Below are 25,359 nucleotides of genomic sequence, written 5' to 3'. Positions count from 1 at the left end.
CGAGGAACGAGTTCTGCACTTTGGCAGTGAGAGGGAAAAGATTAAGAAACAGACTTGCGAGGCTCACGAAGACCACTTTTTGATGGGAGAGGTAGGGCTGGGAAGTCCGACCAAAATTGGAAGAAATACTCCCAGTTCACCGGTCGCTTGCAGATGAACAACACTGCATGACTGTCACAAAGGCGGTCCCCGGGGCTGGCATTTCTCGTTAATAATAATGAGCAGGATGAGGATGAGGATGGCTGCTCGCACAGTCAGCCAGATGTTTACACAGGATTTGGCATTTTTGTCCACCTATCCAGTCCTTCCCAAGGACCTGGGATGATGGTGATGATTTCTTTTTGTGCCCAGTAATATATGTCTGTTGTGGGCTCCCACGTTAAATCCGGGCAAGGGAGCGACAGAAGAAAATGCGGTCTCTTCCTAACTGAGAAACCTTCAGAATCTGTCGATCAAAGAAAAGGGGCGGGAAAAAGGCTCCGAACCTTTGTCGTCACCGTTAACTCTTTCAGGGCGACCGCCGAGGAAAAAGAGGAAGCGCACACCCAACCACGAGCTTCGGCGCCCGCCGCCCAGGAAGGGGGATCAGCTGACCAAGATGGCCCCGCCCCCTCCCGCTGGTTCCGTAGGGTGTCACGTGACCTCCGTGGGCCGTCTGGAGAATCCACGTGGGTGCCTCGCGGCTGAGTCCGGCTTGGTGGAAAGAAGGTGGTGGAAGCGCTTGGCTCCTTCCCGGGCGGGCTTGGAGGGCTACGTGGGTCTCCCGCTTGGGCTGTTCAGTTTCATCGGGAGGAAGGTGGGAGGAGAGGCAGACGCGGAAGTCTCGCTCAAGGGCGAATAATCAGATTAAAAATGAAGATGTTCGTAGGGAAATTAAAAGTTGGGTGTCTAAGCTTGAAGAAAGTGGGATGTGGTTGAGGTGCTAGAAGACCCAGGTGCAAGTTCATGTTCAGCCACGGAAGCCCACTGGGGGCTTGAGCCTGTCTCTCCCTCTCGCAGTTCAGCCTACATCTCAGGGTAGTTGGGATAAAAAAATGGAGAAGAGACCGCTATATTCCTGCCTTAAACTCCTGGGGAAAGGCAGGATAGAATTCAAGCAACTCAGCAAAAAGGAATTATCCCTTTCCACTTTGAGTTCAAAGAACCTACCGGAAGTTTCCTTTAGTGGCTCCCTTGTTTAAGGAATAATGAAGGAATCTTACCTGCCAGGATAAGCGATCTGATGGATGAAAATAGGAGGCAGAGCATGAGAACCGTTTTCCTAATTCCAGATCAAAGGCATGCACTGCTGCAGATTAGTTTTTGAAGTACAGCAAGTGCTTTATTTGTGCGTGCTGGGTATATTGGCTGGAAATGATGTTTGGTAATACGTAATTTCATTGGGAACTGGACTAAATAGCATTAGCCAAAGTTATAATTCAACCTTACAAAATGTGTAAGTATGTCCTGACATATTCAGTGCTATTTAGAATTAAAGGTTTGCACTTGTATGCTTGCTTGTTAGGGATCAGACCCATTGAATACAGTGGGACTGTTTTCTGGGTAAATCAGCATAGGACTGTTTGTGAAATGTACACTTTGAAAGTACGGGGGATTGTGCATTTCTATCTATAACTTATGCCTCAGATAGAAAAATCAGAAGGTAGTGTGGTTTGTTAAAATGATCCCTGTACTGTATATCTTGCTGGATTGATATAATAGCCAAAATAATAATAAAATCATCATCTTCATTATCACATAAGACCCTTAGTACTGAGAATACCACTTAAGCAAACATTTGCCTGTGGGTGGGTGGGGATTCTATCCTTTAGATCTCAAGTGTTGCTAAACCCAGCCACTTTATACTGGCTTTATAGAAGTGCAATGGTGGGGACACTCTGGTGTTTGGAGGAGGCTGTTCCAGAGGAGGGGTGCCAAAACAGAGAAAGTCCTAAAGATGGTGTTTCCTAGTCGTAGTAGGAACCCAGAGGGAGCTCCCTCTTTCAGATCTTTTTGTGGGGCTGTGGTCAGTGGGAGAAGGGAGCCCTGAAAGAAAGCCAGTTCCTGAACCATGGAGGGCTTTAACAGGTTATAACCAGCATATTGAATTGCATCCAAAGCCCGGTAGAACCAGTGCAGCTTTTAGAGTAATTACCAAAGCTGCCACATTCTGATTTTTTAAAAAGTTTTCAGATAAAACCAGCAATAACTAATATAAAGTAAAGAAAAGGAAGTAAGGAAAAGAGAGGAAGAAAAAAGACAAAAGTATAAAAAGAAGGAATGAAAAGAAATAGAAGTAGCTTCTGATTTTCCTTGCAGCAAATACAGGTACAGTTACAAAGTAACATCTTACTCCATAGTTACAAAAAAAAAAAAAAAGGCTCTCTTTTTTCTATTAACTTTTTTTTTTTTCCTAATCATCAAAACCACAAATCATAAGTTAATTTTTTTTCTGTTTCATGCAAAAGTTCTATACAGGTAGTCCTCAACTTATGAACATTTGTTTAGTGACAGTTCTAAGTTATAGTAGTGCTTAAAAAAGTGACTTATGACCGGTCCTTGCACTTTTGACTGTTGCAGCATCTCCACGGTCATGTGTTCAAAATTTGGGCACTTGGCACATCCTGCGGTCACGTGATCACCATTTGCAACTTTCCCAGCTGGCTTTCAACAAGCAAAATCAGTGGGGAACCATTTGATTAACTTAACGACCACATGATTCATTTAATGACCATGTTGATTCACTTAACAACCACAGTGATTTTTTTAATGTCACCAAAAATGTTGTAAAATCAGGTGCAGCCATGTGATACCTCACTTAATGACCACACTGCTTAATGACAAATTTTTTGGTCCCTATTGTGTTATAAGTCGAGGACTACCTGTAAGGGGTTCTAGTCAACAATAAACAGAGATGATGTCTTTTCTCTAATCAAGGAAGTCAGTTTAGCCATCTCTGCAAGTTCCATTATCTTCACAACCCTCTGTTGTGGGTAATGCTGAATCTTTCCACTTTTGAGCATATTATAATCTCACTGCACTTATCATATACCAAAACAAAGTTCTATGACTTTTCTCCAGCTGTCTGTCCATCAGTCCCAAACGAAAAACCTCTGGTTTCACAAAGCTGCCACATTCTGGACCAGCTGTAGCTTCTGAATTATCTTCAAGGGCAGCCTATGTAGAGAGCATTTTAAGGGTGTGCAGGGCTTATGGAAGAATTTCCCCAGCAGATAAATAGCATTGATTTCCATCCAATAATATTTTTTTTCTGACAGCTACCTTGAGTTTCCCTGGTGTAGAATATACACTGAAAAATGGATCCATGGCAAACTAGAATGTTCTGATCTTAAGGCTTCTGAAGCTGGGAAATTTCTGGGTGCTTCCAAGATTTGACTTCTGACTGCCCCGGCACTTGGTAAACCTTGGAGAAGGAGTAGCTCCAAACAATGACCTACTTTTTAAACTTCAAAAGGGAATGCTTTATCCCCAAACACATGGGACAATAATGACAGTTGGTTGGCCTACGACATGTTGTTTTCTGAAACAACAAGGAGAGGGAGGATAATGAAGTTTACACACCATGTGCCTTTTTCAGTCCATACACAGCAAATGAAGTTGAGTCTTTACTAGTAATGGAGGAGCAAAGTAGTTTGAAAGCCCAGAACAATTCTAGATTGCTAATCTGTCCTTCATCAGAGGAGAACAGCTGCAGAATTGGCAAGAACAGCCAGGAGGCTACTACAGTTAAACCTAGCTTCAGTAAGCTTCAATAAATAAGTCAGAACATTTACTGATACAGAAAATATTTGTGCTTACTCAAGTTTGATCTTGGTTTTGCCATTTGCTTAACATCTGTTTGCCTTCTGTATCAGACACTTACATTTTTTTTCTCCTTCTGATCTTTTCTATAATGTTGATGGGCATTTTGGATCCAGAATGGCTGAGAAGAAACCCTCCAGAGGACAACAGTGGCTGCTACTGCTGATCATTGCTGTTGCCTTCATCCACTTAGCTGTATGCCCATTTACAAAAGTAGAGGAGAGCTTTAATCTTCAGGCTACCCATGACATTTTATATGAGAAACTGGGATTAGAAAAGGTAATTCTCATTATTTCATGATTTAGAGATCACCTTCTTTTATAATTAGTGTGCCACTGAGTTATTTTGAAAGCCAGTAGCATCTTAAGTTTGTAATTATACTATAATTATGCTCTATTATGTCCAACATTATTACCTGTCTTTATATTTTTGCATGAATATAGAAAAAATAGAAACTGGCTAATTATTTAGCTGGATTAAAAAACATGTTCCATTATGGATTTCCCTATTGGGCAATGATTCAGGGTTAAGTGTTTAATTCTTGTACTTTGTTCACCAGGTGTATTCCAAAAAGATGGGTAATCTACAGGCCACATGTAACTTCCACTGACCATATTTGCAGCCCTCAGAGTTCCCCATGCTTTTTGATTTTTGGAGGCAATGTTGTTATCTTGCTCAATTTATTTCCCAATTGTAACATATTTTGCTGTGCTGCATCCAATCAATTAAAAATTAATAGTGCAATCTACAGATCAGCTGACCTGAATACTTGAACTCAAGTTAATGAAGATCTGATCTCCACATCAGGAAAAATCTCTGTGTAATCCTTTAGGACTACTGATTAGAAGAATCACGTGAAGAACTTTATTCTATGAATTGGTGTTCCAAATAAATACTCCTGAAGTTTCCACAATTATGGAAGAAGTAGCAGAAGTGTAAGACTTTAAACTAGGAAGGGTTAGTCCTTGAGATGATCTGGAAGCTTCATCAATTCTAGTAGAATCTACCACTGAAAAAGGTGCATAGATTCACACTCTGAGTTTAATTGTCACTAGGCCAAAATATGTTTGGATAACATACAAAGAAAGAGCTGTGGTTTAGAGCATGCACTTTTTGTGCAGAAAATCATACGTTTTGTTCCTGGTTTATCCAGAGAAATTTGGGATCATTTAGTTCAAATCAGCCCTCTCTAAACTAATCCCAGCCCCACACCCCAGATATATTAAAACTATTATTAGAATTTTTAATTAGTGTAGTCATCTGTAGTTTGTAAATTCTGGAGGTGCCATTCTAAAGTATGAAGAGGATTCCAAATTAGTGAAGGTTATTGTATATAATATTGGATAGAACTGTGGTCAGATCTGATATAAAAACAGCTCCAGCGCTCCTACTTTATCTTATGTAAGGTTGCAGAGATGGTTGAAAACATAGCATGATGGTAAGTAGATATTTGTGTCCTAATATGCCAAAAATCCTTTTGAACCTCCTCATTTATTCCCAGGTAAATTCACAGAAGCTATTCCTGTAAAGACATTCTTGGTGTCTTCCGTATGAAATTTGGAGCAAACACTTTGGTGACTAATTTGGGTCACTTTTGCTCTGACTAAACAAAAAGTATAATAAAATTATAGCATTTCTTTTTGCAGCTATTTCTATATGTCTATCTTATTTATTTATTTATTTATTAAATTGCAGTACGATCATTATGAATTTCCTGGAGTTGTCCCAAGAACATTCCTCGGTCCAATTTTTATTGCCCTTCTTTCCAGCCCAGCCGTCTATGTATTGTCTCTTCTACAAATGTCAAAATTCTACTCCCAGCTGATAGGTATGAAATATGGACATTTTTCTTTCTGGGTGTTTTGCCTTTATTGTTCTGTAAGCCATTGTAATTTCTAACACTGTTATATAGCCCAGGAAACTTAGATCATGTTCATTCCCTGTTACTATTTCTGTTACAGATAATAAAGCTGATTTTTCATTGTTATTCATGTTATTTTGCCATCAGTCCGAGGAACTCTGGGCTTGAGTGTGATTTATGCCCTGTGGCGGTTACACAAAGAAGTGAGAAAGCAGTTTGGTTCTACTGTGTCCCTGATTTTCTGCCTGATAACAGCTACACAATTCCACCTGATGTTTTACTGCACTCGTACTCTCCCCAACATATTTGCACTGCCTGTTGGTAAGTACTTGAGCATGCCTTCAAAAACCTTCCTTGATCAGTAAATAATCATAAAGCAGAGTAAACAGTGACCTAGTAAAAGGGGCTCATGATTGGGTTGAGATGTTCTTTTACCCAAAGCTGGTCAGAGACACGTCTTGAAGGCCTGCAGACTCAAATGCACTCTATGTCTGATCTGCATAAATCAAGAATGGGAGAGCCTGAACGCACCGAGCTGTGTTTGGGTCCACAGACAATTTTGAGGACCCGTCCCATCACAATTACTGAAAATCAGAAAGATAAAATACCAGAAAAGAACTAAAATAGGCTTAACATAATTTAAAAACCAAAGAAACCAACTCCACTCCCAAACACAAAGGAAAAAAAGATCAGAAAGTCCTGGCCCTACTCAGTTGGGATCCCTACCCCATCCATTGTAATACTTTCTCTTTAAAATGCTATGTGCAGCCTCCACCTCCAATCATCGCCTTCTGATAATTCAATTTATGGCCCAGCCATATTTGAGGGACCACAGATTCCCCATTTCCAATCAAATTGCTTTAAAGTGGGATGATTGCTCTTTCACTGAAATTTTGACCATGTAGCATGTTTATTAATTGCTTTGATATATTCACACTCTGTGTTAATGATTTAATGATTGACAAGCTAAGTTATTAATACCTGATTTGTCTGTTCATTTGTTAACCAGTTTTACTAGCAGTTACATCTTGGATGCAGCAAAAGCACCGCCCATTTATTTGGTTCTCGGCTTTGGCAATTATTGTCTTCAGATCAGAGCTTTGCATATTCCTGGGTCTTATGCTTCTGATAACTCTGTTTAATAAAAAACTCTCCATTATGAGAATGCTTTTCTATGCTGCTCCTGCAGGGGCTTTTTGGTTAGGTAAGTAGTTTTGAACTAGTGGGATTTACTTCAGAAATAGCTATATTGCTAAGTTTTAACTGCCAGTAGTTCTTAACCTCCTTTTAAAAGTTGGGGGGAAATGAGTTTAAAATTGGCACGCATTGAAGTATGTGGAGTGAGAGCAATATAAAAATGAACTAAAAGTGAATATTATTTATAATTTCAGCTGATTTGGTCCTGTGTTATATATTTTGTATCAGAGATGGGCTTCCAGGTATCGTTGGCCTGCAGCTCCCATCATCCTTCACTACTGATCATGCTGATTATGGCATATGGGAGGTAGTTATCATCCTCCAGAATCTCGTGTTACTTACCTGCATCACACAGAGCTGGGTCAAGAATGGATAACTGTCAGTTTCAGTTTTATTGAGTACCTCATTTTTCCAGCTGCTAAACTTCCATAGTAGCTTCAAGTTTTCATACCCCCTTTTTGTTTTAGGGATACCTTCAAGTCAGTTTTGACACCCGATGCCACCTGGACAAGTCCCTGCGGTTTTCTTGGCAACGTTTTCAGAAGTGCTTTGCCATTGCCTTCTTTCTAGGGCTGAGAGAGAGTGACTGGCTCGAGGTCACCCAGCTGGCTTTGTGCCTAAGACAGAAGTAAAACTCCCAGTCTCCCAGTTTGTAGCCTGCTGCCTTTAACCACTACACCAAAGTATCTCTGTACATAATTGAAAATATTTTACCATTTTTTAAAAAACAACTTTTTCTAACACAGTGGATTTTTCTACTTTATTTATATAACTTATGCCTCTCAGCAGCTCATTTGCAGCCACCTGAGATTATGCCAATGATATTTGATAGAAAAGTAGCTGATATTTGGGGATGGAAATAGGAGTTCTCTGAGAGGAAAATTGTTCCCATTTCTTTCCTTAATTTCTTCCCCAAAGCAGCCCCAAATGGCACTATCACAATTTGGCCAATTTGCAGCTGGGTTTGAAAGGCACAACTTTTGGCCATGTGGTAGGCTTTTAAGGGTGGAAGTAGGCATGGTTTTCCTTCTGAAGACTTCCTGCTCCAATTCCATCCAGAAACATACTAAAAAAAATGGACCAAAAACAAACAAACAAACAAAAAATCAGCCCTACCCATTCTGTGATATCCTTTCCTTTCTGTCAGTATCTTTTGCAATGTTGCAGCAGATCAGGGGAGCCAGTTATGGTCCTGATCTTGGGAATATTGCCCATCCCAGATGTATAGGAAGGGAGTTTATGCAGATAAGGAAGGCTCTGCCTAGCACAATCTGACCATTATATAAGAAAAGGTGATATGGATGGGGACAACTGGAATATTGAATAATCCTGCTCAGTATACATGCCTAACCCCTGACTGATATAGGATGTTCTTCATGATGTATCAGTATTTTTATGTGTATGCTCAACACTCTTCCAAATCCTAATGTGGGTAAAACTGTCTTCCCCAATTTGGTGTTATTTAGAGATGCAAAACTACAACTTCCCTAACTTCAAGGGCATATATGTTGACTGTGCTGGTTGTGGAATTGCAGGAATATGTAGACTAGATCAGAGATACATCTACAAGCCCAGGACCACATGCTGTCCTTGAGGGCCTTGGATGTGGCCCCAAGAAATCTTCAAAAATTGTTCCTGAAATGTTATATTTAATATGATTGAGTTGGGAAACTATTGAGTGTATGATTGGAGAATAATCAACTGTACTTAATTATAATTATATTAAATTTTAAGTAAATGAATGATACTTAGTATTTTCTTGGCCTCATCAACTACTTTTTGGACTGTGGCCCATGGCATGCTATTCAAAGGCTGAGTGTGGATTTTAGGTCAGAAAAATGTTCTGCACTGCAGTCCAGTGTGTAATTATAGCCCTCTATGGGATTCTGCCCTTTGTTTATCAACTGCGTAATTAGGTCATTTTAGGCTGTGGACTCAATTATCTTCTGAGGAACCTCTACTATAGATGGCAATATATCTTATTTTATTTAATACAAGAGGGGATCAGCCAGCCCTGTTGCATATAGAGGCTCTCTTGCCAGTTCTAAGTGCAGCCCTGGATGTCTCTACCAAAGTCCTATCTGAATGGCAGACTTGTAACTGTATGAAATCAAACCAACATATTTCTTAACCTCAGGTAGAGGAAGAGTAATTACGGCCGCTTTCAAGTCACAGCACTTTTGGTTCTGCTGACTGTGCACTCATATCAGTATTTCAAGGTAATAGGCTGATTTCCATCCAACTCTGATTCAAAAAGATCTCAGCTGATATTTATTGGTTCAAGGCAAGTTGTTATTTTAAATGATTTCTATATAGCTCTTTCTTCACTTTTGGCTGTTTTCTCCTTTTAGGACTCACAGTGGCCTTGGACTCTGTGTTTTGGAGGCAGTTCTTGTGGCCTGAGGGAAAAGTACTTTGGTATAACATCGTCTTAAATAAAAGTTCCAACTGGGGAGTATCCTTTTAAACATGGAAGAAACAGAATTCTGTAGCATAACTTAAATGAGATCAATATTCATAATGTGAGAAGGAAGAACCAGAAGGAATTAGATGGGGTAAAAAGGGTTGTCACAAAGCTCTTCTTTATCTTGCATCCTTTCCAAGCCACATCACTTCCTTGTGATATCAAGAATTGTAATCTGTACGGTATGATTCTTTTGGAACCAAATCTTAAATGTCTTTTGACATTTCTATTTATTACACTGATTCCACATTTCTCATCCTACCCTCCTGATATCTGTGGATATCTTTGGCAGTAGGGAATCGTTATCATGCAAAGTTTCAGCTCCTACAGAAATCTCTTTTTATATACAGAAAGGTCGATATTCATTTCCCCCCTCCAGAGTGTGAGTGTTGGAATGGGGAGAATAATGGTGGGCTCAGTGGTTCAGCCCAATAAATCTTGGTTTTGTTTTTCAGTCCAGATTCTTCACTGTCAAAACCACTTAGGAGTGATCACTTATAAAAAGGACATGACCGTAAGTGTAATATTTGGTGTTCCAAACTTCACTTCGCTCAGAGTAGGGAGACCCTTAGCAGTCTTTAAAAAAAATGCTTTCCCTCTTACTGAGCTGAAAGCTGGAGCCTTTAAATCAGTGTTTCTCAACCTTAGCAACTTTAAGATGAGTGGACTTCAACTCCCAGAATTCCCCATGCTGGCTGGAGAATTCTGGGAGTTGAAATCTGCTCATTTTAAAGTTGCCAAAGTTGAGAAACAGTGCTTTAAATCCTCTAAAGTTGCACACAAGTGACTGAATTTCAGATGGTTGTTTTGAATGTCCCAAGCTCAGAACAATAGTCCACAAGTTTGAAATTGTTTTGAATATTCCAGTGTAGCCTGTGTGGCTTGTTATTGTTTTAATTCTCCAAACTAGAAAGACTTAGATAGTACATTGTCTAATAAAACAGGAGGCAGAGATCCATCTTTGCTGTCATTTGCTGCAATAAGGTGAGGTGAGGGAAAGGGTGGTGGTGAGGATGAGCAAATAAGCATACAGTGGTGCTTAAAAGTTTGTGACTCATTTGTTTAATTGCGTTCTCTTTATCTAGTTTTAAGAATTGTGTGGAGAATAGATTGCATTTTAGGTTGTATTTATGCAGAAATATAGAAAATTCAGAAGGGTTCACAAGCTTAAGCACCACTGTTTACTGCTATCTGCCTAGTAGGTAGGTTTACTTTTGTTTTTTCCTAATTGAAAATTAGAGTTCATGGGTTCTAATAAAATGGCTGTGATTTTTGCATGTGTTTTGCTTTCTTTTTCAGGCTGGTTATCAAATGCAAGGCTGCATCACTCAATGTATGTGCATTGTGTTGTGATTTTTTTTTTCCCCAGACAAATTTCCAAATAGAAAAGGGTCCGTAGTGTAGCACGGTACCTAACAGATAGCATAACTAAACTGATAACCTTCTGGGTTGCAAGTCCAAAAGCTATGTTGTTTTGTTTCTCCGTTCAGCTTTGCAAGCAGGTTGCAAAAAGTGTGCAAAAATATGTGCATTAGGAAAAAGGCCTCAACTTAATAGCCAGAGAAGTGTTTTTGCTGCTGTTATATTTATGGACTATGTTAAAGGGAATGCCTTGCTGTTGGTTTTTTGCTGGCCTTGGTTCCATGGTGGTTGGTAGGGGCAGATTTCATAAAGCATGCTTAACTAATTTGTGGTGGGAATTTTAAAATTCGTTTTCTGCCCAATCTTTTTGTACACCATACTGTATGCCTTACCTGTGGAGCCGTAGGATGAAAAACAAGGGAGCAAGGAACTTGTTTTGAATGTCCATTCTTTCCTGTGGCAGAACACTCAAAATGTTTTGCATTTTGTTCCGTTGGCACACTAGTCATACAAAGTTCTGTTGAAATATGGTGAGAGCAGTTGATTGAAACCTCAGAACCAAACTTTTTGTTCTTGTTTTACACATACTCCAGTTGTGTACCTTAGAGCAGTGTTTCTCATCCTCAGTGACCTTCAGATGTGTGGAAGACTTTAAGATGGCTGGCTGGGAATTCTGGGAGCTGAAGTCCACACATCTTAAAGTTGCTGAAGTAGAGAAACAGTGCCCTACAGCTACATATGCAGGGTTCTCTTTTCTTTGCTACAAGGAGGGAAAGCTGTGGTGTGACGTTTATAATAGTGAGTGAAATATCCCTTGGTTCCAACTTTAAACTCATATGTGGACAAATACAAACAGCAAGCTTACATATGTGTTATACCTAGAGCTGACTTAATCTTAAAATGTCTCATCTTTGGTAAAACCACTTTTTCCTACCACCTCTCTGCCCCCCCCCCCAATAGTTATAGCATCTCTGCTTCTTGAACCATGGAAGTTTCCAAACATTGACCTTTTCTCACTACTCTTCTGGTTACCTGGAGGAGTTGGAAGACCTGTGTCAGAGAATGATGGCTAGAACACTCCAGTCCAGAAATCCAGGCTTATTATTTTCTTAGGAGACTATATTTCTTTCTCTATGCTGCCCTGAATCCCCTAGTTTTCTGTTTTAGTTTACTTCTTCATAGTAGCATTCCTTGACCACTGGGTATGCTCAATCCTTCCCCAATAATGGTATGTTGCTGTGATTTCACAAACAATGGGATTCCACTAAATCTGTGATTCTGTTCACACAATGTATTATGTGACTACGTTGATTACATAAAGATCTACACTTAGATCTTGAGTTCTTCAGTGACAAAACGGGCACCTGAAGTGAGAAAATTGGGGATGGGGTGTGTTTGTGTGTGGGTGCATTAGCACACACGCATTTTCTTTTTCTCGTGCAAGTACTAAATGAAAAGTGGTGTTTCTGTATCCCACTGAATATATTTTTAATGTTATTTATGATAAAGTAGCTTGTACATGCAGCATAGAGTTACATCCTCCGTCAACATCCTCCTTCACTCAGGTATTTTTTCTAGAAAGTTTCTTGTGTGTATATGACCCTCTGCTAGACAATTTCAGAAATGTAGAAGATGTAACATTGAGAAAATTATTAATTCAAATAACCCTTTTGATGCTATTTTTTTTTTTTTAGTCCTTAACTGAATCTTTAAAGACCTCGCCTTTCTTGTGGTATTTTTACTCTGCCTTGCCTCGTGCTCTGGGTTGCAGTATTGTATTTCTACCACTAGGTGCAGTAGACAAAAGATGTCGAGTATTAATTCTACCCACACTTGGTTTTATTTTCTTGTATTCCTTTCTCCCACACAAAGAGCTGCGGTTTATAATATACACTTTTCCAGTTTTCAATATAGTGGCTGCCAAAGGCTGCTCACGAATGTAAGTGTACTTGTACATATATAATTCCTGTTTCAAGAACCTGACTTCATTATTCATCACTTGCTAGTTTACCAATCACATATTTCTCCAAATATCCTTACTAGAAATTCTGGGAGTTGCAGTCTTAATCATCTGGTGGGCACCAGGTTGAAAAAGGCTGACGTAGAAGAAAAGATTCTTATTTTGTCATTCCATCAGGTCACCAGTCAGTTAATATTGGCCTTAAGATCTAATGAGAGTGAGTGACATGTAAAGTGGATTAAGAGTGACATTTCCTACAACCTCTTGGATTGGAAAGTAGATGGGAAGAACTAGAAATATGTAAGCTGTTTAGTCTTATGAATTTTAAATAACAGGGAAATAACATCTCTCTTTATAGTGGATTAAAAATCCCCATGTAGAACAAATTCCATTTTATTAATACATATTATATCCATCTTAAACAGGGATGTGCAACTTTCTGGCAGCCAAAGGCCACAAGGAATACCCAGGGAGATCATGATGTCAGGGGAGTAGAGAGGGGCTATGTTGGGGACAACTAGGTTTTTGAGGAGAAAAGTGGGTGCATTTATTTTTTTCAAAGACAGAAGATACTCATTTTTCCTTTTATATTCTTCCACTGAGAAACACTGAAGTGATTTGGGGGTGTGGCCTTTCTTTTTAATGGTGAAATAGGTGTCTTAACTTCTGCACCCATGTTACTCTTTAAAGTCCGCTAAAAGCCTGAAACTCTTCCATGATTGCAAAGTTTTACTTTCATTTCTATCTAATCAGGGTTTAGTATCAGTGAAACCTGAATAAACTGACTAACCTGATGTATATTATTCTAAAGCAGGCTGACTTTGAGCTTTGTTTTATGATATTGGCCTTTTTCAGGAAAACAGCTAAGGTTAATTGCAGTTTAGGGTTTGAGTATCATGCTGAACCACACTTAATTGAAGATGGAAATACACGTTTCAAAGGAAAAGTGTGTGTACATGTAGGACACAAGCCCCGGGCTCCCGCATGTGACAGTAAACAAGTTTATTACAATATAAAATGACATCTATAATTCATGTAGCCTAACATTCAGTGTGGCGTTTTAAGAGCTGTATATTAGAGTTGGATATATTGTGTGGAGGCAAATTTGGCCACTAAATATATTATTATTCTTTTCTTCACAGTCTAAACAATTACAAGAAATCATGGTTATACAAATTAGGCACTCTATTTGTTATAGCACACTTTCTAGCTAATGCTGCTTACTCAGGAGCATCACTCTATGTGTCCCACTTCAATTACCCTGGAGGAGTTGCTATGCAAAAGCTACACCAGCTGGTGCCTCCAACAGCAGGTGAGTAAAACTGGGTTGATAAGAAATAAGTCATCTTGTAGCTGGTACCTTTTGTGGCTTCTTCTCCAAATTGGGTGGGGCTAAACACCCAGGCCTTTTTTTGCACTTTGGTAGGTTTTAAAGGATAAAGTGGCAGCTTTAAGGCTTGTTCTTTTAAGCCTTATTCTGGCCTTGTCCATTTTGGGGGTGTGACCTGTGATAGGATGATAAGATGTGAAGAGGATAATACAGCTCACAAACCAACATAAGTTGTGAAACCCTATTAATTACACATTCATGGACATTTTGAACTCCTGTGGGATTGAAGGAGCTATGCTGAGGAGGCAATTTGGAATAGAATGGTAATAGAACGGTGTTTCTTAACCTAAGCAACTTGAAGATGTGTGGACTCCAAGTCTCAGAGTTCCCCAGCCAATGCATGCTGGCTGGGGAACTCTGGGAGTTAAAGTCCACACATCTTCAGGTTGCCTAGGTTGAGAAACACTGCAGTAGAATGTTAATAGCATTGTTGATAGAATATTAACAACTTGTCCTTCTGAATGGACTCTAAAGCTGTGTTCCTTTATGTAAGTTGAGTGGCATGAAGGGGGCATGTATCAAATAGGTACATATTATCAAATTAGCCTCTTTAACAATGGTTACAATACTGAGAATGGAGACCATTAACTCTGATGTCAGAAGAATGTGTGCACCCTTGCACTATGATGTGAAGTATATGGATCAAGACTCGGCCTATCTGAATCCAGCATTTTGTTTCTTACTGGCCGAGATACTTTTGGAACTCTCACAAGCAGGCAATAGAAACATACCCCTATCCTTCTGTTGTTCCCCTGCAAGTCGTATTTGGAAGTATGCTGCCCACAACCTGGAGAAAACACCAAGTGTTATCCCTTAGTAGACTTGCCTTGCATGAATTTATCCCATCTCCTTTTAAAGCCATCCACATGAGGGGCTGCTTTTACCACATCTTGGCGTAACAAATAACAGAGATTAATTCTCTGCTGTGTAAAGAAGTGCTTTCTTTGTTCTGGATCTTCCAGCCACTTTCATTGGATGACCTCAGTCCTAATTATTTGATCCTAGTATTATGGCAGTTGGCAATGAAGTGATGGGAAAGTTTTGTCCTTCTTAGCAGAGCCCTTCTCAGAAGCTATAAAGGAAGGTATCTGCAAGGGCTATACAAAGTATTTGGTAACAGGCATCTGGTAAGGCCAGCAAAGGATCTTCTCAGACCTGATGCACTGAGGGGACCCTATGCTTGGATTACTCAGCATGGCTGTTTCAAAGCCCTTTTCCGGATGTCTGAGCAGGGAAAAGCATGAACAGGAGATACTTCCACTGAAAGTGCTCTTTTCATTTTGTTGGGATCCAAAGGCACTTCTGTGAGTAAACAAGTTGCTAGAAGTTGGTGCTTTGCTTTTTTTTTTTCTTGTGAGCTGCTCCTCCTCCTCCTTTTAACTAAAAGAGTGTTTTAAAAATAAAATAAAATAAAGAATTGGGCTAAATTGTAGGTTGAGGACCTTATTCATTAATATTAGGTATATTAATTCCACACCTGGCATCTCCAGTACACTGTCCAGCCAACATTTTCTGCCTTGCTCCACCTTTTGGCCTTCAGAATTCTTTTAAACAATAAAATAAGAACAAATCCACAAGCCTGCCCATTAGTATAGGCTGCAATATCTCCTTGCTTTCAAGTATATTTATTCTCTTTCCAGATGTTTCTGTCCACATTGATGGAGCTGCAGCACAAACTGGCGTGTCTCGATTTTTAGAAGTCAATTTGGATTGGAAGTAAATATATTTGTGTGTGTTTGTGTGTGTGTACGAGAGAGAAGATTATTTTTCCGTTTGTTATATATGAATGAGATTATTCCTGTGGTAATTTCTTGCTCTTATATAGTATTTGTTTTTGTGTAGTCCAGGGCTAATATTCTTCTAGCTCTTATTAAGTCAGAATGTTGCATAGGAATTCAGTAGCAAGTCAGAGCTGAAGGAAAGGTTGTCCCTTGCTTCTTTGTAGTCCTTCTCCTTGCAGTGAAGATGTGGTGGCAGAGCATACAGTAGGAACCAACATGCAGACAATCTAAAGCTCAAACCCTATTATCTCCTTCAGAGTAAAAGAACCTGTGACCTTTCAAACATTGCTGAACTACAACTCCCAGCAGTCTCAATCAGCATAACCAATGGTGAAAGATGATGGGAATCATCTTTCAGCAACATCTTTGAAAGGTCACAAATGACCTACCTCTGATTTCCAAGCATGGCTGGGTAAGACTACTTTTTCAATCTCTTTGGCTTCTGTGAGGCAGGAGTGAGCAGTCAGTGGCCTCCAAACTTGGTTTCTGTTTCTCTCTATAGCCCTCTGTTACTTCACTGTTATTCCTACCATTCTGAGGTGGGAAAACACAACAATTGTACTGCAAACCTAATATGGGAAAAAGGGTACTGGCTCTGCCTACTTTTTTCATCATTGTCCAGCTGTGTCATTCTAAGCTCTGCCCTTCTAAGACATTAAATATGGTTATCAAGCATCAAAATGCTACCCAGCCTGATGCATGATATGATATCCTCTTGTTCTAGATAACTTTTGCTTTCTGTATCCAGAATGTTCATTAGACCAAGACTATTTATATTAAAACAGATCCTCTTTAATTTGAGGGGTGTGTCAGAGAAATTACTTACATGTGTCAGGGTTTACTTAGTTTAAAATAAGTAGTTGCTTCTTTTATGCACCATATGCACCTAAGTTCAAACTATCTCCTGGCAAACTAACGATTAAAAACAGGTTATTTATGGGTTCTTTGTATTTTGTTTATAAAATCAAACTAATTTTGGAGTTGGAGGCAGATGTTTAAAACTGTTTATTAGATTTTTGGCAAACATCAAAGGAAGATATTTTTCAATTAATATAAATCTGGGATATTTCTGTGTGTATAGGTTAAAAAACTTGAGGTTAACCCCACAGTTGAAGAAGCTGGGACTATTATGTTTTCTTAAACTAGAGAGTTTAGTATCTTTGAGTGTTAAACACAAAAGACAGGATTTCACTGTAAATATACCAAAAAAACCGGTTTAATAGATTTTTATAAGAACTCATAGGTGTTGCCAATTTACATTAATAGAAATCTGGGTAAAGATTTTGCATATTTCAAAATCGAGGTGTACTACCCATTCAGAAATCTCAATCATCAATTAAATATACTCAAATTAGGTCAGAATGCACTTATTTATTTGTTTTATAACTTCTCTTTCTGTTTAGATAAGCACTTGAGATGGCTAACATTTAAAAAAAATAAATACTAAAATAAATACTAAAGTGATTAAAAAATAAAACTCTGGGTAAAGAGACATGCCTTCACTGACTTTCAGTATACTGAAATTGTGGTGATTAAATGCAGCTCTGGAGGGAGCTTGAAAGCAGTTCAGGAGAAGGCCTTCTCCTACATGCCATTTAGATGAGTCTCTGACAGCAAGGGCATTTTCAGAAGGGCTTTTCCTGTAGATCTTAATGACTGGTCACATCCTTTAAATGTTAATACCAACAATATCTGCTATCTTTCAGCATGGGTACTATATGACCTCTATAACTTGCACAGGTTTTTAGCCTTGTGGCAGTGTTTTCCATAAGCTACAACTTCTGGATGGTTTTCTAGGGTAACTTACACAAGGTATTTCATAGCAGTTATGATGACCAAATCTGACCCATTCAGGAATGATCATAGCTGGGTCACAAGCTTTAATTGTGCAAATATTCTCCCCAATAGAGATATCATCTGCAAATCTAGTTGACAGCAAGGAACAGTTCAGGCACTTTGGACTGCTAACTTGATCTGTAGGGGAGGCACAGCCCCATCCCCAAAAGGTTGAATTTCAGTGTTCATTCAGTTTATATTTAACCAACACCACCTTTGCTTTGCCTGGATTTAATTTTGGTTTGTATAACTTCATCCACTCTGTTATTGAACTTAGGCAACTGAATCGGATGATAGGAAGCAATAGAACCAGCGTCATCAACATATTGATGGAACCCTACTCCAAAGCTCCAAATGACCTCTCCTAATTATTTTATGTAGATATTGAAGAGCATGACAGATAAGATAATATTCTGTGGGACATTAGTCTCTTTCTGCACATGATTCAGCAGAAAGGACCAGAAACACTGCAAAGAATGCTCCCACAAACTAGTTCTACTGGGCAGTTCAGAAGGATCCCATGATTGATGAAATAACCAAAGAGATCCAGGAGAACCAGCAGGGCAGTATGTTTTCAGATTTTGTTGTGGAGCAGACATTAAGGTGACCAGAGCAGTCTCAATTCAATTTCTTGGCTGAAAGTTTGATTGAAATGCATATATCTCCTGGGTCAAGAGAAGGATTTTATTGTTTGTTTGTTAAGAGAGGTGGGGTTTTTTTGTGCGTGTGCCTTCAAGTTAGTGTCAACTCCTGGACCAATCCCTGCAGTTTCTTGGCAAGATTTTTTCAGAAGTGGTTTGCCATTTCCTTCTTCCTAGGGCTGAGAGAGAGTGACTGGCCCAAGGTCACTCAGATGGCTTTGTGCCTAAGGTGGGACTAGAACTCACTGTCTCCCAGTTTCTAGCCTGGTGCTTTAACCACTTCACCAAACTGGCTCTCTCGTTTAAGCAAAAGTTAGTACTTCCCATTCACAAGGTGGTAATGATCATTTTGCTTAATCCCTATCTTGGTTGGCTTAATCAGCTAAACAGAGCAACAAACAAGTAAGCAATTGGTGGTCTGCATCTCTGCACATTGTCCTTGAAGTCTATAACCAAAAAGAATACAAAATAAGACAACAAGCGGTTCATAAGGTTACATCCTGACAATCTGATTCAGCGACTGTTATCCAGACAGGTCTAATTGCTTTTGTCCCCACAAGTAATGTCAATTGTGTAAAGTGAGCTACCAAGTGTTCTGACCCTCCATTCACATTGCCTGAACATCATGGTGAAGAAAATATCTCACAAAATAGAAAATCAATTTCTATTGTGCAAACACAGTAGAAGCAGAGAAGTAAGCACTTTGAGCTGCCTCAGAGGACCTCAAATGGTCTTTCAGGTAGGCTGCACACCAGGCTTATTGGAGATGATCTACGGGGGGAACCATTCTCTTGTGCATGCTCATTTAAGTCTTGATGATCAAAATAAACTCAGAGGTTCATTGGAGCCATCTAAAGTTTAATTCTCTTGTGTAGCAAAGCCTTAAGAAAATTACAGGCATTTTATTGCCTTGTTTTGAAGATGGACTGCAGTAGGCTTGAATAAAAGTTGATTCTGGCCAGGCTTGATGTTCTTAGCTTTACAAACTTTGATTTGGGATGAAAGGATTTATTCAGGTCAGGAATTTTAGAATAATATTTGAGAGAACCTGTATTCTAATAACAGCTTAGTCAAAGGGAAGTACTGCCTGAAGCGTTGGCCAGTTGCTTAGTTTCAGCCAGCAGCTAGCCCAGAGTTCCTGTTTCAATTAAAAGGTGAAGCTGACATGTCAACCTGGTAACTAATATGAAATTCCTGAGGAGGATGAGAAAATGTTTCCAGATGATGGAAAAGAGGCTTATTGGACTACACTCTGGGGCCACATTTGCACACAACATGTTAAACCACTCCAGCTAGTTAATATGAATGCAGATACTACATTCTTACCTTAATCATTACAGCTGGTTAATGTAAATGCACCACTTCTCTATGGTTAATTGTAACATGAAAACACAGGACAGTCACCATGTCTGATTAATACTACTAGAATGTCAAAGCATGGCTATTTGTTGGTTTGTAGATGCTTTTGCACCACACCTTTATCCATTCCAATTGATGTGAATCTATAGCTCCTTTAATAGGAAGTGTGACTTTTGAAGATGGAATGTCCTCCAGTTCTGGTTGACTGGAAACCCTGGTTTATTAGTTGATTCTAACTTTCGGTCAGTGTTAGTGAAGAATGGTGCTCATCCATGTTTGAAATCATGTTTAATAATAGGGAGTCATCCGCCAAAGTTGAGCTGTGAATGGAACAGGGGAAACGAAGTGCAACATGTGTTCACAAATTTACTGTGGTGTACAAATTATATGCCATTTATACTCATGCTCCAGGCTATATTGGATATAATCTTATTCCACATAGCTATGGAGTCATCCTTTTTTTGACTTGGAGATGTCATGCTATTTTCATTGCATATGTTCTTCAGTGAGACTGGAAGTTGGCAGACAAGAATTTGGCAATCTGGTAGCTCTTGAGCTCATAAATATTAAAAGTAAAAAATGGATAGGGGCAGAACAAATAGACTGAACTACCAAGCAAGACTGAAGGCATTAATTGGTATGATTAACTGGAGCCAGCCAGTCAGGCTCTCCTGTTAGCTCCTCCAGTCTCTGTGTCCTGTTTGCACAGGAACTTTTCCATCCTTTTCACTGTTGGAGGATGTTGAGATACTCCATGCATGAGGGTAGGGAGGTTGATTGGAATAATTTCCCTCCCACTCAAATTATTTTGCCAGTGAAGCAGAAAGACATACATAGACATTTAAGGTCTGTAACAAGAGCTTCATGAGAATGAAAAAGACTAAGCTATGGGAGCTTCCAGAGGCTGCAAAGGATTTTTTTTTTAATCTGGAAAAAGTAGAGCATGAGATTCATTCTAGAAATTTGTAGAGTTGACTAAAAGAATCAGATGGCTTGCAAAATTGTACAGGAAACAAAGTATAATGGTGGCTATTGGCTATTTAAGTGCTGAGAGCCCAAACAAAACCCAAGTACATGGGTTCATTCCATTTTTCTTTTTTTTGCCAAAATTCATCAGCTCTGGCCAGTTGGTGCCAAATTCCAGGGACGTGCTTTCTCAATTGTGTACAATCCAGATTGCTCACTTTTGCTTCATGTGTTGATGAGAACTAAGTCTATTGGATCTATAGAGCTTACTTCCAGATAAATGCTTATTGGAGCTTTTGCTCAGGAAAGGACTTATGTCTAAAGGGGGTTGCATTGGACTGAGAAGTTGAATTCTCAATCATTTTTCTCAGCCTACTGTTGCTGAGAGTCACACTTACCAATCAACATTTGCAAGAAGTCTGAGGGTCGCAGTGGGCAAAGAATGGCACACACAGAGTTGGGAGGAAACATTTTGTTTTTATTCTCTGGGGAAGTGGTTGGAAGAATTCTGAGGGCTGTGTTTCATTCGAATGAAAATCATACCTCTACCATCAAGTTTTCAGCAGTTTATTCAGAAGAGGCCCTAGGAAGGCACAAGCAGAGGTGGGAGGCAGCTTGTAGCCCTAAGGCCATGAATTGCTATCTCTGATCTAGATAATATGTTGGGACAAAAACTCAAAAAATCCCACTCACTATGGTTGTGTTGCCCGGGGATGTTGGGAACTGTAGTCTCAACTGACAACTGAGAATTTAGAAGGTAACACATGAGATATGCTTTATTTAACTAGTTTTCCTCTGGCTGTCACTAGTTTTCCTATTGTTGCCATAGCTACAATTGGGGTAGCTCTGTCCCATTGTCCTATAGGGCTGTTTTACTTTTCCTATAGTTAGTTTACATTAGTATAGTTGCTTCTTTTGTGGCTAATACACTATTCTGAACAGCTAAATTCTTAAACTGACTATTTCTGTGCCCTTTCTGTGCTGTGCAACTTGTTTCCATCTGCTGTTCCAGCAGAAATGGAATTCAGTACCGGAAGCTCTGATACCGCACTGCCTTCCCTTCCTGTTTTTTGCAATGGCTGATGTGATCATGTATTAAAAAAATTCAGATCCTTCAACAAAATAATATTATCCTTGCCATCCAGTTACCAAATATGCTTTTAAGAAACCTCCCTGTTCTATGTAATTGTTTCCTGCTTCATGGCTGTTTCCTATATTGTTTTCATAATGTTCCTTCCTCTTTCCTGGCTACAACCTAAGTCTCTTTTCATGTTTGAATGGAGCACATTTCAAATATTTACTGACACTTTCAAGACAACACCATGCTCTAATTTTGCCCCAACGTATTGACTATTCTGGAAGACTAGGCTTTGCCACTGAAGTAACTGAAACAAACATGGTTTTGTAAGCCATCTTTGCAGACATTTCAAGACAGTTACATGGATTGTTAAACACCACCCCCTTGCTACATAATCTGGAATCAAAATGCCTTATATGGGGGCTGTACCAGATGACTGTCTAGTTCTACCTTTCTAAGAAGTTCATATTACAAACTGCTTTTTGGATCAAATGAACAGTAATATGAATTGTTAAAAACTGGAGCTGAGGCATTTGTGTATAGAATCAAACTCTGACTTCATGAGTTTGTAAATTAATCCATGCAGTTCTTTTTTTATAATTTGAAGGCAGTTTTTTGCTCACAAAAATGAGTTCTGAAGTGGGGTATAAAGATAAACAGTACTATAAAATGTAGCATCAAGTATAAAATAAGTAATCAGCCAATTTAAATGATGCAAACATTGATCTGTAAAAAAAAATTAAATGCTCATTTTTAAAAAAATGTTTTCACCCAATGCCTAAAACATTTCACTGGACTCAAAAACTGGCATACTCCCTTATTTCCAGACTAATGCATTAAGTACCTTTGAGACACTATGTAGCACTATACTTTGCCTTTAGGAAATTTCTGACTGAAGCAATTGTCAGAATTTTTTTTTTTACTTGCCTTGGGGAAGTTGAGTATTCTTGTTTTGAACTGTTCATTCTCTTACAGGTATGACAAAAGGGAAGACCTTAAACCAGGTGACCCACTTATGTTCTCATACACACATGTACTTATGGAGATGGATTCAGCTCAGCTGTCACATTACAAGGGAACTCACAAAGTCCTTGCACGTATTCCTGGCACCAGTGGAATTGGACTGAATTTTACTGCACTGCCTCCTATTACTTTAAATTTGAAACCCAAACTAGTATTGTTGGAAAAACTCCCTATTTCTTCTGGAAAATAAATTTTAACAACTTTGAAATAGTTTTTGTTAGAGTTGTATTGCACTAATTCAAAACCATGACATGTCAGTGAAAGATCAAGACTACTATTTGATTCTATTCATTTCACTTATGAGAAAAACTTGCATAGAGTGTGTATTTATTACAAGGAATGCCAGCTATATTTCAATATAATTGAAATGTGTAAAATATAGTACATTCCAAGACATGTTTCATATAGTTACATAGGAAATATATGTAACAGAGTTGTAATGTTTTTATGTAACTGTATGTATCTTTGTGGATAGTTTGTTTTCTACCAGGAAAAAAAAAAAAATAGCATAGTGTGCTATTTTGAGCTACAGCATAAAAAATGCTGCTTACAGTATCTACAGGTAAAAAATCCCATATACCAAAACCTGAATGTCATAGTGACATCAAACAAAATCTAGAAATCAATGGATGCTACTTCTGTTTTTATCTGTTGGGTGGTTTTGCTCATAGGCACCGTTTGCATGAGACTATCATATCCTATGTTAGGCCCAACTTGCCATCCTGATAAAATTTCTTGCTCAGGTTTCCTTTATTTATCAGTTGTCAACCATGGAGTAAAGATTAACACATTCTAAGAATTATGGGAAAATCAAGCTGGCCTTGAAGTGTTAAGAGACACCCAAGCATAAATCAAGAAGTAATACTCAATGTCAAAAAAAAGTCATTTGTCTTAATCACTTACCGCATTTTAAGGGATACCTTCCATATAAACAAGTATATAACTAGATCATTTAAGTTAGCTATAGTAACTATTCTCAGTGGACACAGTACAGATAAAGGAATGGGCTAGGAAGTATAATTGTGTGATGGCCTACAACTTGTAATTGAAGATGTGCAAGGAAGTATCTTACATAACTGTGTCTTAAAATCATTCATTTTTAATGGGTGTACCTTGACACAGCATGAGTAGGGTGCAAATTTACTTAGATGCAAGAAATACCATCCTGTAAAACTGGTTTAACCACACTGCTGTGTTCTCTTGCATGCTATGCTACAAGTTTAATCAATTTTGTTGCTCTTTTGCATCAAAGAAAACAGCATTATGTATCTTCCTTGATGTACAACTTATCTATTCATAGCAGCTGTTGCTATTCAGGACAAGGGAAGCATTAATTTGTCATAGCAGCCTACATTCAAAACCTGCACAACTTATTGGGTATTGTCTTGTGGGACAGACACTGCTAACAGAGTCATCTACTAGAAGATCTTTAAAACACTGCTTGGTACTTCTGGAAGAATATACTACTCTTTCTGCTGTTGCCACTTGACAATTATTTCATGTGAAATGGGGTATACCTGATGTTCTATGATGTATAATCAACAGCTGTGAATATAATCTTGTGGCATCTTAAAAACAAACACATGTTCATAATGAAAGCTACTGCAGATAACATCCATGAAAGCTTATGTTACAATAAATGGGTTGCCATTCTTTAAGATAACACAAGATTATGTTGGGGTGGGGGAGGGAGAGAAAACCAGTATATTTCTGATAGTTATGGCCATAGCCTAGCTAAAACTGGTATTCACAAAGAAATTATACCTGTGAAGTATTAAATAAATAAATAAATAAATAAATAATAAATAAATAAATAAATGGCTAGGTATAGGGAATCTTCATCTTTCTTCTACAATTATATTTTTAGGCCTTAAGTGTCTCCTTAAGGCATATGTGTAGGCAAATAAAGATGTGTATTTCCTATTACTGAAAATTATTTTTAGCCAGGAGTGTTAAAATAATAGGTACTATGCAGTACTCCCTTACCTCATTTTAAGATTTAAATATTTCAGAACATTTAGCTTTCTATATTACCTGAAGAATCTGAAAATACTGTTTTCTGTATCACTACACTTGTGCTGTGAAGACTATGTTAGCATTAGTTGAATGCTACCAAAGAGCAACCCAACATACCTAATTATATGGAATGAACTCTTGCAGCCATCAGTGCTGTCACCCAACATTCTTTCATATTTTCAAGAAAAGTTTTGCTGTCTACTTTTTAACCAGCCAGAATGTGATAACTATGTGTAGCAAATTTCAAGACTCATTTTGTTAATCATGTAAGAAAGACCCACTCATTATATAAATAAGCATGTGCATTCCTTGAGCATATATCCACACATTCAATGGCTACTGGTGGCTATCACTTTCCCATATTTGTAAGCTAAATAGGTGGAGGAAAGGCAAAATCATCAGTTTAACCACTGTCATTCCCAAGATGTTTACAAGAAGTCTCTCAGTGCCATAACAACTGCCCATAGCTATGTGCACCTCCTGAGCTTATCTCAGGTTGCTGTCTAAAACAGTGTTTCTCAACCTAGGCAACTTTAAGATGTGTGGACTTCAACTCACAGAATTGGCTGGGGAATTCTGGGAGTTGAAGTCCACACATCTTAAAGTTGCCAAGGTTGAGAAACA

General features: G+C 38.7%; 1 protein-coding gene across 5 annotated transcripts; it reads left to right on the top strand.

Moving 5' to 3' along the window:
• Nucleotides 1-524: 524 nt before the first annotated feature.
• Nucleotides 525-25,292, top strand: ALG12 (ALG12 alpha-1,6-mannosyltransferase). 5 transcript variants are annotated; one of them, XR_003084704.2, is made up of 11 exons: nucleotides 525-708; nucleotides 3,918-4,080; nucleotides 5,497-5,629; nucleotides 5,810-5,983; nucleotides 6,672-6,866; nucleotides 9,211-9,314; nucleotides 12,401-12,624; nucleotides 13,788-13,957; nucleotides 15,676-15,751; nucleotides 16,074-16,228; nucleotides 22,672-22,800. XR_003084704.2 is itself a non-coding variant. In XM_015888049.3 (10 exons), exons 1-10 carry the CDS (start codon nucleotides 599-601, stop codon nucleotides 22,907-22,909), a joined length of 1,587 nt encoding a protein of 528 aa, XP_015743535.2. In that variant the 5' UTR covers nucleotides 527-598; the 3' UTR covers nucleotides 22,910-25,290. The 5 variants fall into 5 exon arrangements, 4 of the variants coding, with proteins under 4 accessions (XP_025022340.1, XP_015743535.2, XP_025022339.1 ...); XM_015888049.3 differs by lacking the exon at nucleotides 16,074-16,228 and having other exon boundaries at nucleotides 527-708; nucleotides 22,672-25,290; XM_025166571.2 differs by lacking the exon at nucleotides 16,074-16,228 and having other exon boundaries at nucleotides 672-796; nucleotides 22,672-25,290.
• The last annotated feature ends 67 nt before the right edge of the window (nucleotides 25,293-25,359 follow it).

This window comes from Python bivittatus, unplaced genomic scaffold (genome assembly GCF_059951505.1).
Source record: "Python bivittatus isolate LINGU-HERP-01145 unplaced genomic scaffold, Pbiv_v1 ctg000330_np1212, whole genome shotgun sequence".
NCBI lineage: Eukaryota > Metazoa > Chordata > Lepidosauria > Squamata > Pythonidae > Python > Python bivittatus.
The sequence above is the reverse complement of the archived record's forward strand: the minus strand, read 5'-3'. Positions and strand labels throughout refer to the sequence as shown.